General features: G+C 40.1%; 1 protein-coding gene across 3 annotated transcripts in view; it reads right to left on the minus strand.

Moving 5' to 3' along the window:
- The window catches only part of fbln2 (fibulin 2), a 74,906-nt gene that overhangs the window by 2,786 nt on the left and 57,326 nt on the right, over positions 1-14,794 (minus strand). For 2 of the 3 annotated variants that reach the window (XM_044172020.1, XM_044172035.1), the window contains exons 12-16: positions 11,484-11,612; positions 9,563-9,688; positions 8,053-8,169; positions 6,701-6,829; positions 6,030-6,153 (exon numbers count right to left, since the gene is read on the minus strand). In XM_044172020.1, the coding sequence (XP_044027955.1) occupies positions 6,030-6,153; positions 6,701-6,829; positions 8,053-8,169; positions 9,563-9,688; positions 11,484-11,612 (625 nt within the window). Of the gene's footprint in view, positions 1-2,509; positions 4,486-6,029; positions 6,154-6,700; positions 6,830-8,052; positions 8,170-9,562; positions 9,689-11,483; positions 11,613-14,794 lie in introns of all 3 variants that reach the window. The other variant, XR_006375243.1, reaches the window with a different exon arrangement.

Below are 14,794 nucleotides of genomic sequence, written 5' to 3' on the forward strand. Positions count from 1 at the left end.
ACACGCTGGAGGAGGATGGAGTGGGGAACACGCTGGCACATCCCAATGTAAATATTTTGCATATTGCACATCCCTGCACAAACTGTGCAGTCACGTTGTACATATTCTTTATTATTTTCTTATAATTTTTTTTTTTACATTCTTTAATATCTTATTGGCAAGATTATATTAATGATTCTTGACCTCCTTGTATGTGTATTTGGCAATAAAGCTGATTCAGATTCTAACCTGATTTATTGTGGGCGATATGTCTTGCATTCGTATATTTATGCGTATTTGTTTTATTTAGTTTTGATAGGTGCTATATAAATAAACTTTATTATGCTATTATTATCCTAGTTTTTCTTTATTTACATGTCATGTCTAAGAAACTAAAAAACGTGCTGGGCGAAACAATCAGCCTTAAGATTCAGCAGTTGGGTTTGTTATGAAAATGTTCTCTGTAGTGATGTAACTACTGTTAATGTGTTCGCATTGTAGTCACCATAACATGCAAATGGCCAGGATCTGTTGCGGTACTTGCAACAAGATATCTGTCGATAAGTTAGCTCCCAATCCTGCACTGAGCAAATGGCAAGAGCGCAAGGTTTTTAGGATAAGGTAAGAAAAGATAAGCATTTATTGATGCCAAGAGGGGAAATGTGCTTGTTGCAGCAGCACAAGGACAGAAATAAGTACAGATAAATACAGAAAGTGAAAAATAAATAATAAGAGGTATATACAACTAAAATAAGAATAGAAGTAAAAATAAAAACTATATAAGAGCAATTAAAGACAAAATTACCAGGGAATATGACAGTGGTGTGATTATTAGCAGCAGAGTCTAGTATATGTTAATAGTAGGCCTACCCCCGTCTAAGATTTTCCTGGTAAACTAGTAGTCGTTAGTTCAAGACATTAGTCACCTAGTCGTTGCACATTTATGATATTAATTTAATTATTTAAATATATATTTTGGGGGCATCACAAAATGGTTTGAGTTCCAGGGCTGAGAGAGAATGTTATAAGTGACATTGTTACCACTGTGCTACATTTCAGAGAAATACAAAACTGTAAAAATGAGCCTTTAAAATATACATTTTACAAGGGGAACGAAGCGAGCTGCCTGATTAATGCTAACGGCAAAAGCGGTAATGATTCTGAATGTGTCGGAACAACCAGCAAGAAGACTGAATATTTTGTTGATTCATTTCAACACAGTATGACATCCTCGGAGCCAGAGTCCTGGTCAGAGTCGCTATAAATCACCTCGGTACTGTAATCCCCGTCAACAAACTGGCCTCTGGCGGTCTCGGAGGCCAGTCTGGGTAGAGTCAGCTAATAGGACCACTAACTAGCTGATGGCAGCTCGTACAGTTAGCAGCAGTGCGCCGGTAAGTGACTTCCGTGTTACAAGAGAAAAGGTGCGTGTTGCAACAATCGTCTGATAATTTCATCCCGGTGACAAGGCGTAGCTCCTGAATAGAGTTTTTGGGTTTTTTCTGGACTAACTGACTAATGAAAAGTTGTAGACTCTTCTCATCGGTTTAGTCAACTATTAGGGGGCAGCCCTAGTAAACAGCATACACCAGACTAATATTTAATATGACTAAGTAATGATACTTAAGGATTGTTCGTATTAATGTACAAATATAAAAGAAATATAGTATATAATGTAATAAGACATTATAACATATTAACATAAAATAGTATAATAAAGTATGGGATATAAGCTATAGTAAAAGGTGAAATGTAGTAATATAGTATAACAATGCATAGTACAGCAAAGTTGGCAGGTCAGAGTGATTGGGATAGTCTGTGGTCTTCACTGCGGTACAGTCTGATGCCAGTGGACACAAATGAGTGCCTGAAGTGCTCCGCTTTACATAGGTGGGACGATCTGGTGGCTAAATGAGCTGCCCATATGCCACAGCTCGTCGTCGAGAGGAGTTATCAGGATGATGAGGTCTGATCAGGATCAGACCTCTGTGGCCGACCACAGAGCTGGCCTTCCTTACCAGCTTGTTGAGTCTGCTGGCCTCACCAGCCTTGATGCCACCACCCCAGCACACCACAGTAAACAGTGGACTGGCTACTACAAACTGGTAAAAGATCTGCAGGAGCCTGTTGCACACACTGAAGGATCTGAGTCAGTCTCCTCTGTCCCTTCCTGAAGAGGGTGTCAGTGTTGTGTGCCGAGACCAGTTTTTTATTAATTTGGATCCCAAGGTAACTGTATGAGTCCACCCTCAAATCAAATCAAGTTTTATTGTCCCATAACCCAATCATACACAGTTCATCGTATAGTGAAATTCTAAGGTGCCTAGCTCCAGAACAAGTCTCACAAATAGATAAATAAAATAAAGATGAATCTAACAATAGAATAGAAAAGAATCTAGCAAATAGATAACATAAAATAGAAATATAGAAAATAGAGCATTGAAATAATATAATATACCCAGTAGTGAGTTTCAAAAAAACAATATACTGTAGTTAGTTAATTTAAGTTTATTGTCATTCCTCTCCTTACCTCCTGGTGTAAATGTCTTGTAGGGCTGAGAGTTCACATCTGATGGTGTGTTCTGCACCTTAGTCTCGCTGACATTCGCAGAGGTTGTTCTCCTGGCACCAGTTCTCCAGGTGAGTCACTTCCTCTAGGCGGGCCTTCTCTTGATTATCGGAAATCAGGCTCACCACAACTGTGTCATCAGCAATCTTAATGTGGCCACACAGTCATGTGTGTACAGGGAGTTCAGCAGGGTACATCCTTGGGGTCCTCCTGTGTTGATGGTGAGGAGAGATGAGGTGTAGCTGCCCACTCACACCACCTGGGCTATGCCCATCAGGAAGTTGAATTTCCAGTTGCACAGGGTGGAGTCCTAGGTCTTCAAGCTCTGTGACGAGTCTGGAGTTCACTCTCTTGAAGCTCCTTCTCACGTTGTGCACTGGGACAGTGACTGCATGCCTCTCTCTGGTGGGGGCTCCCACCCTTGATCCGATGGCTTGGCGGCTGATGGTAGTGTTAGCCTTGAAGTGCGCATAGAAGGTGTTGAGGTCTTCAGCCAGAGAGACGTCTGCAGTCATTTGTAGTCCGTTATGCTCCGTAGGCCCTGCCACAAGCGCCTGGAATCACTCTGTTGGAATTGTGATGCCAGTTTCTTCCCGTAGCGTTGGACATTTTCCAGCAGTGGTTGACATGTCGTGGAGGGGGGTGGGAGTTGTGATGCAATGCCATTTAATGTCATGGAAAAGTTGGGTTGGGGAGAGATGGAGGGTGAGGGGGGGCTGTCCTCTGAAGTTTGGGGTGTACTGAGAGAGGGGGAGGTAGCCTTGTTCTTGATGTTTTCCATTGAGGGGGAGTCCCCAGCAGGGGTGTGAATGGGGGTAGAGATGATGGGTGGGAACCCAGACACACTGTCTAAGCACACAGGGCTGGGGGTTGTGTCAAACATATTAAAAAACAGGTTCAGGTCTCTAGCAATTCTGGGTCCCCTTATACTCCGGAGGCAGGCTTGCTGCAGCTTGTCATTCGTTTCATCCCATTCCACACCTCTTCACACTGTTCTGTTCCATTCTGGCCTCAATCGTCTCCCTAGAAGGTGTTATTGACCTCTCTCAGTTTCCTCTTTAGCTCCTTTAGGACTGCCCAGAGTTCCTAACGATCTCTTGCCATGAAGGCCCTTGTCTTTCTGGTGAGAAGGCTTTTGATCTCCTTATTAATCCAAGGTCTATTGTTCGGGAAGCAGCAGATCTTTTTGGAGGGTGAAATGCTGTTCACAAAAACGGATGTAGTCTGTTATGCAGTGAGAGAGACCGAGGTGTATCAGGTTGAGGTCTGATCCCCTTGTTGCAAACTTATTGTTTGAGGTTTGTCAGGACAGGAGAGAGGGAGACATGATTGAAGTCCCCACTGATTATTATGAAGGTGTGCGTTTGAAGTCCCGCGGTGACTCTGTGGATGAAGTCACTCGCGCTTGCCGCCACAGCAGATGGTGGAATGTGAACAACCACAACAATGGTGTGCAAAAAGTCCTGTGGCAGATAGTAAGGTCTCAGTCCTGCCGCCATCAGTCCAATATTGGGAGTGCAAATGCATTCTTTCACAGTTACATGTCCAGGATTACACCACTTAGAGTTAACAAAGGAAGCAAGACCTCCTTCTATCTCCTTACCGCTCTGTTATCCCCTGTTCGTCCGTACTAGTGTGAAACCAGCTAGTTCAAGCAGGCTGTCCTGCATATTCCCATTCAGCCATGTCTCTGTGAAGCAGAGCAAACTGCTCTCCCCCTGTAGGCATGCTGGCTGTTCACCAAGGCAGTCAGTTCATCTGCCTTGTTGGCAAGTGACCTCACGTTCCCCATTATAATCAATGGAAGAGAATGTTTAAATTTCCTGTGCCTCTCGATCCTCTCTCTGACCTTCACACCGGCTCTCCTGCTGCAGCGACAGCATCTCCATATCTCCCGGTATGTGTGCTGAAGGAACTCCAGCTCCACGCCAGTAATCCTGTAGCTCATCGTGGGAGTAAACAACCATAGTCTCCACATAACTCCACCAGTTACACAAAAAAATAAAAAACTAATGCAAACACGCTTACATCAAGTGCTTGTGATTCACAGAATGTAAAGTAGAAGTCCAAAAAACAAGACAAAAGCCAAAAAACAAGGAAAGCAGCAAGAGAGATGCTGCAACAGGCTGCCTACTGCTCGGCGCCCGGGAAGAACACGGTAAGCTAACTGTAGCTAGTGAAGTTACAAGCTACTCTTTATTGAAAGTAGCGAGCTACTAAGAAAACTGATCTTCATATAAGAAACAGCTACTGGTGAGTAATACACTGAACACATGCACTCATTAATTTGTGTTGTCATTTATTACAACACAAAACATCTCAATGTCAGAGACTCCACTTCACTGAATGGCAAGGAATTAATTTATACTTTATTTTTCAGTTTCACTTCTGTCCTTCTGTCTGTAGACAAACCCACTCTCTCTTGCTGTTGTTTGATTCTCTCCTGAATCAGAAGACGGAGTAGTGCGGATGCAGGATCTGTGCAGCTACTGGAAACTTGATTTCACAATACGCTATCAGACTGCTACTGGGAAAAATGTAGTTAAACTAGTAGCATCGCCACATGTAGTATTGCTAGTCCCCATCACTGCCCCCCGCTGCAAGGATTCAATGAAAATTGAAATGAGCACAGAAAGGCACAGTAATACAGTGCTGCCACTTGCAGGGCTTTCCCAGCCTGTATTCTGATGCTCCGTGAATGCTTGTCCATCACACATCAGACTCGATGCCCAGAGTAAAGCTTGATGCAGTGCACTGTGAAATTTGCACAGCTCATGCCAAAACAAGAGTGTCTTGGAATCTGCTCCAATGAATCACAGGGTGGCACTAAAGGCAGACCAGGAGACATTTTAATCTGAGCCGTGTGTCCATGGCTGCCAAGTCTACTCATGAATGAAAGATGTCTGTCCATGCTGAGCCAGGCCACGTCACACTGAGGTTATAAGGTGTAACACTGATAAGAGGCCTCCTGTGGGCTGCGTGGAGGGTGTGTGTGCTGTCTCTGTCCACTGGAGTGCAGAATGGGGAGAGCTCCAGAGACAGCCCCGGGAAGCACCAAGCTGATCAAAGCCATCTGACTTCATCATACCACTCGATGGTAGTCATGTTCGGTTACCAGCCAGCCTCTATAGCTGCCACAGGTTTACAGCTAACAAGGCCCTTCTGTGCAGCACACTGCACTGCATGGACATGGATGTACAGTAATTCTCATTAAAGGAGCACAGAGAGGAGCAGAGAGGAAACCCATTGAAAATATCCCACAGATACAGGTCAGTGCTGGAAGGGGCAGTATTTCAGATTTCAAATGCAGATATACTGTAATATAGTATATCTGTGAGCAGAGACTTTATTGGTCCCGCTTACTAATAAAACTTAGACAGTGCTCTGCAAAGGCTTAACGTGATCATCAAATAAGAAAAAGGCAACATTGGAGCAAAACATTTCAACATTTTATAGATGCCGAGAGAAAAGCGTGACTCACATGTCTGACACCTTCTTGTAGTTGTGTGGGCAGTCAAAGGAGAGACATCTGAAGCCCCCCTGGAGGTTATAGCAGGGCTGTCCATATGAACAGTTGTGGGTGCCAGTTGTGCATTCGTCAATATCTGGAAAATTAATAAATAAAAGGGATAACCACACTAACAGTGTTTAGCAGTCTGACTTTGAACAGACTACTTGTTTCATCCTCATCACAGCTGTGATTGTTGTGACAACCCTCAAAATGCAGATTTTAGGAATGTGTAGTGCTGTGTCTTGCATTAGTCATCTCTATTCTTTTAAACAGGCTTTAATCTCGTTTTTAATTATCTTTACACACACGAGACATAAAAGGGGCTGAAAATTGTCAATCTGGCAGGCAGAAATTGCAGCCACTTAATTTTTAACAAGCTCCTTTTCAGTTTTATTTTTATTTCTTGTAGAAAAAGTTACTTCTAAAAATGAGATGTAAGATAAATGAGTAATGTCATATTGCAGAGTAATTGATATCATAAATTTATGCACCAATGAATTCAACTGCACACTACATCAACAAAACGTAACACGTGAAGTAATAGGACGTTAGAAAACTGCTAAAGAGATGAAAAAAATTATAAATAAAATCAATTTCATAACGTGTTCCAAACCTTTAATGGACACGTTTGTGGGCCTCACCTCTGCAGGTGCGTCCATTGGCGGACATGACATATCCATGAGGAGGACAAGCACACTGATAGCTGCCAGCAACATTAACACACAGGAAGGCACAAAGGTTCCCGATGCTCTGGGAGCACTCGTCAATATCTGTTAAACACACACATCTTATCAGTCAGATTAGAGCCTTGTGTGGAAGCCAAAGGCAGGTTCAATTAAGGCATCAAGACTTTTCCTCTTTATCTTTCTGTTGGTGTGTGTGTGTTTTCTATGCCTGCGTGAGTGTCTGCGGGATTAGCGACAGAAGCTACCTTAAGGCCCTGTCGCCCAAGACAAAATAAAATCTGTTACTGATTACTGAGAGTCATGCTGCTGTCAATCCGGTCTCGGCATTCATGGAAACAATGTATGATTATTTGGATCAATGAGACTTAATATAAGCAATTTGAGTTGTTATAGGAGTTAAACCTCCATCACCAATTCGGTCCTGACAAAAAATTGTCCACTCTATTTCCCATATTCTGTTTCGCTCTCTGCCCCTACAGAGCTTCAATGTTGAATACCATACAGTTTAAACTGCTGCAGACTCATCAGCTACAGACTCTGCCAGAGAAGTTGTTGGGTGCTGAAGCAAGAACGTGCTGCACAGCTGTTCTGTTACTTTACTGTATTCACCTCTGGTACACCGTGCATGTTATAAATGTATCGAGACTTGAAACTATTTGCCCTTTTTCCAAGATCTGAAATGCAGACAGTTACTGATGAGACCAGACTACCTACCTGTACCAGTTTTCTGCAAAATACTTTGTATCTTTAAAATTATGGCAAGCTGAAGGTGCAGCACCTTACTGCCTTACATACTTTTACAACTTACATTGGCAGTGACATTTCACTCTGTTTACGGAAAACCTAGTCCTGATTTGTTTGAGTCTTATTCTTTTTCTTATTGACTGGATTGGATCCATGGGGTGCAGGACAAGGGGGGCATGGACTTGCATTAGTGTCTGCTACATTGCCTTTTTTGACATTACCACTATGGAGAACCTAAGTGTCTGTGTACTTTATTAGGTACACTTATACAATCTAATGCAATCCAGTAGAACAGCTCTGCCACATATTTGTTATAGGTGTATCTAATAAAGTGACCACTGAGTGTACTTCTGACATATAATTGCCTTATAAAGTTGTTGTTACTAACGTGTAAGCAATCAATCGCGTAATTATACATCCAGCAGATTCATTTTTAATATTCATTTGAAGTAGTGTATCTGTCCAACTGGCTAATATAAGTCCAATATTAATTCTGGTCTCCACCAAGTTTTGGTCTCCACCAACTCTACCAGTCTCTAACTAGTAACCTTGGTAGAAAATACCTTCACAGGTGTGTCCGTCCTCTTTCAGGTAGTAGCCCTGGCGACAGTAGCATTGATATGAGCCGTAAATGTTGGCGCACTCCTGGCTACAGGGGTTTTTGTCACATTCATTTACATCTAAGCACAGAAAAGAAAAGACATGATTAGACTTCTTCCTGTTTTTCATATTTTGTTAAAGGATAAGCCTGGCCGTATTCTGTATTTTTCTTATTGTCAACAAATCCCATCAAAAGACTAAAATTAATAATTAATATCTCAACACTCTGACATCCCTACCCTGTCTGTGGCACTCAGTCCCAAGCCCATTGCTTCCTACAGAAGATGCAAATCTTTAAAAATTAATCACAAATATATGGTGTCATTTAAAAAAAAAAGTATCAGTAATTTTCCAAAACAGCTGGGCACTGTAGTTTTTATCAAACATTATTCAGACAGGAGGAAATAGTGCATTTGTTGGAGACTATTTTCAGCGGCGGATGAATCCACATGTGGTGCTGTAGTGAGTGTTTGGGGCAGCAGGACGGTGTGTGTGGGGCTGAGTCAGAATAAACTGTGGAACAGAGTGTGTGTTCACGGTGATGAAGGAACATGTCGCCCAGTGCAGCAGAGCGGCTCACTGATGAGTTTTAACAGTTTCTGGACGACAGTGGAGGAAGAAGATCCATCAGCTGTGACACACACACAACACTCGTTAGGAGATCAGTTCATTGTTGCTTTTTGTCTTTTTAGGGGATTTGTTAATACTAGAAATATAAAATACTGCCAGCCTCATCCTTTGATGTAATAAACTCCACCATTTCAACAGACAAGGATATGAGCACCACCTACAGAAACATCATCAGAAGAAAGAAAATACAGAAAAGGGAGTTACTGTATTGATTTATTAGGAAGTGCATTGTGGAATTACCACTTCAGCCATTTTGACGGTGCAATGATGGTCTGTAATGCGATTTGTTATCAAATTGCTTCCCCAAGAAAGACAAGCTTCAAGTGTCTGGAACAAATTAATCTGAAAAGCACTAACCAAAATATAATCATGTCGCTCACAGAAGCTTTTATAAAAAACCCTGATAGGACAGAAACCTTCACAACTTGATTAACTTCCCTGAATAATGGCTGTGACGAGCAGAAGGTGAATCACACTCTTGGTCAGCTTTGCTCTTTGAAGCGCAACCACGTCTTCAACACACTGATGATTGATGGTACCTGAACCTGGAAATCATTATGTATGCACCAACAAATGCCTCCGCATTGCAGAGATGAAGACTAAATTCAATTCCAACAGAAAACTGCTTTTGCTGATAACAAAGATTTACAAAGGACTCATAAACAGTTTTCTATCAATGTATATCATCTCCAAAGTCTGTGCGAAGGCTGCATTTGGCTTTTGATGCCAATGCTCTCCCCAGAGGCTTACCTCTATGCCTAAAGTGCTTCAAGGAAAATAAAACAGTCCAAATTAAAAAAGTGGCATTTAAATTCTCAATGTTAGGAAAAAAAACTAGCTTACCTTCACAGTTCTTGCCATCAAATGCTAAGGAGAAGCCAGCTGTGCATGAGCAGTGGTAGGAGCCTGGGGTGTTTTCACAGGTCTGGGCACACAGCCTGCCAGGATAGCGCCAGCACTCATTTACATCTGTCAGTGCAGGAGTAGGAGCTATTAGACAGCCGACAGATACCTCCGGGCCACTAAGGACTCAACGCCAGTTCTCATTCAGACACAGAAAATGATGTGTAGTGTGACTTTTTCACCTTGTTAGCACATTTTTCATACCCCCAACATACATCTTTTTAACAATAAGCCACACATTTCACAGTGTTTTTTAAATTAAAACGTCAGTGAAGTGGGAAAATTCAAACCTATAGAAGGGTTTCCAGTTAAACAATTGATGATGGTAGGAAACACATTGCCACAATGTCATGATAGTTTATGTATGAATATTTTTTACTAGTTAGAAATGAAGCAACTTGCTGGAAAGCAGAAAAAATACTTTTTAGTAAATTACTTTTTACTAACGTAGCTAGTTAACATGGTACATAGGATTCCAGTGAGAATTGTAGCAGCGATAACGCTAACACAGACTACACAAAGCTCTCTTAGCTCTTACAGGTACAGAGAAATGAACTGTGGGGGGGGCGGGGGGTCCCAAACCATCAACAGACATGCAGAACGCAACATGAAACCTTCTCCTCTTCCTACACACACTGGTCCACTGCCTCCTCCTCATACAGTGATGGTGGTGTGTGGGAGGAATCTCAAAAATTCAAACTCATCGTATAGTGCCATATATTTAAATAGCCACATACAGTGAGGAAAATAAGTATTTGAACACCCTGCTATTTTGCAAGTCCTCCCACATGACTTTTGTCATCGTAGGTGCATGTCCACTGTGAGAGACATAATCCAAAAAAAAAATCCAGAAATCACAATGTATGATTTTTTAACTATTTATTTGTATGATACAGCTGCAAATAAGTATTTGAACAGCTGTCTATCAGCTAGAATTCTGACCCTCAAAGACCTGTTAGTCTGCCTTTAAAATGTCCACCTCCACTCCATTTATTATCCTAAATTAGATGCACCTGTTTGAGGTCGTTAGCTGCATAAAGACACCTGTCCACCCCATACAATCAGTAAGAATCCAACTACTAACATGGCCAAGACCAAAGAGCTGTCCAAAGACACTAGAGACAAAATTGCACACCTCCACAAGGCTGGAAAGGGCTACGGGGAAATTGCCAAGCTACTTGTTGTCCACTGTTGGAGCAATCTTTGTCACATTTTCTTTTCCAGTGTAAAAACTATTTTGCCATATTTTGAGTATTCTTTTTCAAAATATATGGAGTTTATACTCAGGTTTTTTATTTGCAAATTGAAATTTCACATAAATACAGGTGGATGGAAAAAAACCTCTTCCGTGTTGCCTTGTACCTTGAACTGTAACATTTTCTTCAGTTAGCAAGAGAAAGAGACTCTCTTGCCTTTTTCTCTGGGCTTTAGAATAACATTGCTTATTCTGCTTACCATATATTGAAAAAAAATGTGATGGGAATTAACAAGTACCATCTATTTCCAAAATACTTCGAATGTGAAAACACAGAATCCATAATAAAGAGCAACAGAACCTTTTTTGTTTCAGTGTTCATTTTGATTTTTATTACTGCGTTGCAGTCTAAAAAAAAAAATCGTGGAATCCTCACATTATTAGTACTAATTATCAGTAAAAGGCTGATAGGAAGTGTTATCCCCTGTCCTATTTAGTCAAATCTGACATCACATTTAGCACAAAAACTTTGGGTTTTTTTTGGTTTAACTGAGCTAGTGAGACTTTTTCTGCCTCTGGAGCAGCTCTGGCTACAAAAACAGTTTGGACAACCAATCCTCCAATCTGCTCGTCATCATCTCACAGACCTGACACGGCGATACGTACCGGTGCAGACTTTGCGGAGGGCGTCATACTGGTAGCCCGTCTGACAGTCACAGCGGTAGCTGCCAGGGAGGTTGTGACAGATCTGCCCCACTCCACAGCGGTGCGTCCCCATCTGACACTCATCAGTGTCTAGACAGGTAGAGAGAAAGATAAAGTACTTCAGCAATGACCCACTCTGCACCTGACTGGGTCTAGCTTAAACACAGCCAAACTCCAACTCACACCAGCAGACTCAGTACAAACACACACACACACACACACACACTCAAAAATGCATACACAATTCTTCCTCATGCTCACTCTCTGTTTCTCATTCACATAGGGTCACAAAAATTAGAACATTTGGCCTTTTGTGTCCTTGAAACTCTTCAAACCTGGAAGACTACTGTGTACTGTGTTACGTATAAAAACAACAGTTCTGATCATTGATTAATCATTGGTGTCATTGAATGAGCAAAACTGCCAAGCAAATCCTGGTTCCCACTTTTTCCCATTTCTCTGTTAATCTAGCTAATTGAATATCTTTGTACTTAGAACTGTTGGTCGGAGAAAACAAGCAACTTGAAGATGTCACCTTGGGTTTGGGAAATTGTGATGGGTATTTTTTCCCAATTTTGTAACATTTTATAGACTAAACAATTGATTGATCAATGTAAACTAGACTAAGTGTCTACAGCCATTCTCTGTCAGGCTGTACTTGAGCTAAATGCTAACGCCAGTATGCTAACATGCTCACGATGACAATGCTAACATGCTAATGTGACATTGTAATTTTTACATTGTTGACCATGTTAGCATACAAAAATTTGCCAATTAGCACTAAACAAAGTACAGCTGAGGATGACGGGAATGTCATTAGCTTTGCAGGTATTTGGCTGTAAACCAAAGTATGGGACAAATTCAAATTTTGATTGTGGTAATTAATTTGTCAGAGGATCACCAAAGACATTAGGATTAATTCTAAGGGGATGTCAATGTGTGTACAAATGTCAGGCTCATGATGGCGTTAGAGTCAGTAGGATTCATCCTCTGGGACCAACGTTTCATGGCAATCCATCCAATAGTTGTTGACATATTTCAGTTTGAACCAAAGTAGCCTAAAGCCATGCTAGTAGCGTGGCTAAAATAATCAACAGATAGCTGTTCTGGAGCTTTTGATCATCATCAGCAGATGGTGATTTCCCAGTTGTCATGGAATTGTTCAAAAACATTTTCTGAGCACTTAAAGGACTTCATCAGCTAATTAAGATCATGTAATAACACCTAAAGCTCCAGAACAGCAACATAATTACAAACCAATCCAGCAATTACAGACCAATCTCCATTCTTCCATTTTTAAGTAAAATTTTAGAAAAACCTGTGTATATTCAATTAATCAATATTATTAATTCAAACAATAAGTTGGAAATGTTTCAATCAGGTTTTTGGGCTAGTCATAGCACTTTCACTTTCAGTGTTGTTACTACTTGATCTGAGTGCTGCTTTTTATACAGTTGATCACAATATTCTTTTAAATAGACTGAAGAATCACATTGGACTGTCAGGAACTGGTTTTAACTGTTTTTCTTCTTCTCTGTCTGGCAGAGAGTTTTTTGTTGCCATTGCCCATTAGCCCTCGGTGATGTCATCAGGACACACAGCATCTCTTTCCATTGTTATGCCGATGACACACAACTTTATGTGGCCGTGTCTCCTGATGACATGGCTCCAATCAATTTGCTTTTTAAATGTATCAAATATAATTGATAAATAGAATTGTTGTAAGACTGTTCCTCAGTTCCTGTTTCCAAGGTCAGGAATGAACTTTGAACTTCAATCAACAGATTTATTGATAATGAAAATAATCAGTAGTAGCAGCCCTAATTTACACTTAAAGTGGTTCAACCTTGCTGCCCACCCACACACACACCTCATTCTCTACTGTATATAATCCACTTAGTAGTAGTTTTGTAAATGTTGACACTATTGACTTACCCCTCCACTGAAAAATGTTTTTTTCTTATGTTTAAGTCCCTTAAAATGTCAGAACTTGACATTACTGACATCATTAGAGAGGTGTTTTCACTGTTTTTACTGAAGGGGGAGATGTCTGTACACGTAATTTGAGATTCAGTTTCTCCCCTTATGTGGGATAAACAATAAACAAAATATTAATCATAGCAGAATATTTTTTACATAATTTAAAACATGTCTGGAGGGGAACTTTAGAAGTTCAGAAAATATGTACTTAAATATTGTACATGACAAAATGATATTGCATGTTTCTGAAGTTCAAGGACATCATCACAAGTGCAGTGAACAACTTTGACATTGAGTAAAAAAAGACAAAAACTAATGGAAACATTTCCTCCCACAAGGCTATTTTCAGTGCTTGTGGAGTAGGGTAATGGATTTAAACATTTGCTAAAAATAATTGTTTTTAGAGTAGTACTGAAACAATTACTTGATGAATTGATTAGACAGAAAATTAACAATAATATTGTAATATGTCATTCATTTAGGTCATTTATCAAGCAAAAATTACCAACATTTCCTCGCTTTGTTGCTTTCTTTTGTTTTGTATCATTGTAAACTGGTTATCTTTTGACTGATGGTGGGATATAACATGTCATTTGGAGACACGCACAGAGAAATTGTGTTTGGCATTTCTCATTATTTTGTGATTACTGATCATACAAAAAAATCTGTAAATGAATTGATAATGTTAGTGGCAACCTCAAGTGGTCTAACTTTGCTGCCCACTAACATTTAGTACACACCTCGTCCAGTGTATAATCTATTGCATTTAGTCAGTGTAGTTTTGTAAATGCTGCTTCTAAATGGCATATTGCACTATTGACGTAAGTTTTGAGAGAAATGTGCCTGAAATATTGTATACGACAAAAATGTTAAATAAATAAATAATTATGAAATAAATAATCACATGCATACATTGTGTAAAATATATAAATAAAAACATAATTTGTAAAATAATTTAAGAAATTATTAAAAATTAAAACTCATCATTATGAAATGTTATTTCATCATTCTTATAGTTTTACTGAATATCATTTTTATTTCATAATAGAACATTTTTTTTCAAAATGCTCTTTTTCAAAAGCCTGTTTGTATTTCAATGGCATTTTCCCCAATAACACCTTTATTTCATGCCACTTTTAATTTCATGATGTCACATTTCATAATGACATTTCATGTCACTTTTCATGACAGTGTTGTTGTCACTGTTAAACATAGTACACAGATACAGTAACTAAAATCTTAACATCATAACTTCTGTCATGAATTGGCACTATATAAATCTATATTTAACC

Source organism: Siniperca chuatsi, linkage group LG2 (assembly GCF_020085105.1).
Source record: "Siniperca chuatsi isolate FFG_IHB_CAS linkage group LG2, ASM2008510v1, whole genome shotgun sequence".
Taxonomy (NCBI): Eukaryota; Metazoa; Chordata; class Actinopteri; order Centrarchiformes; family Sinipercidae; genus Siniperca; species Siniperca chuatsi.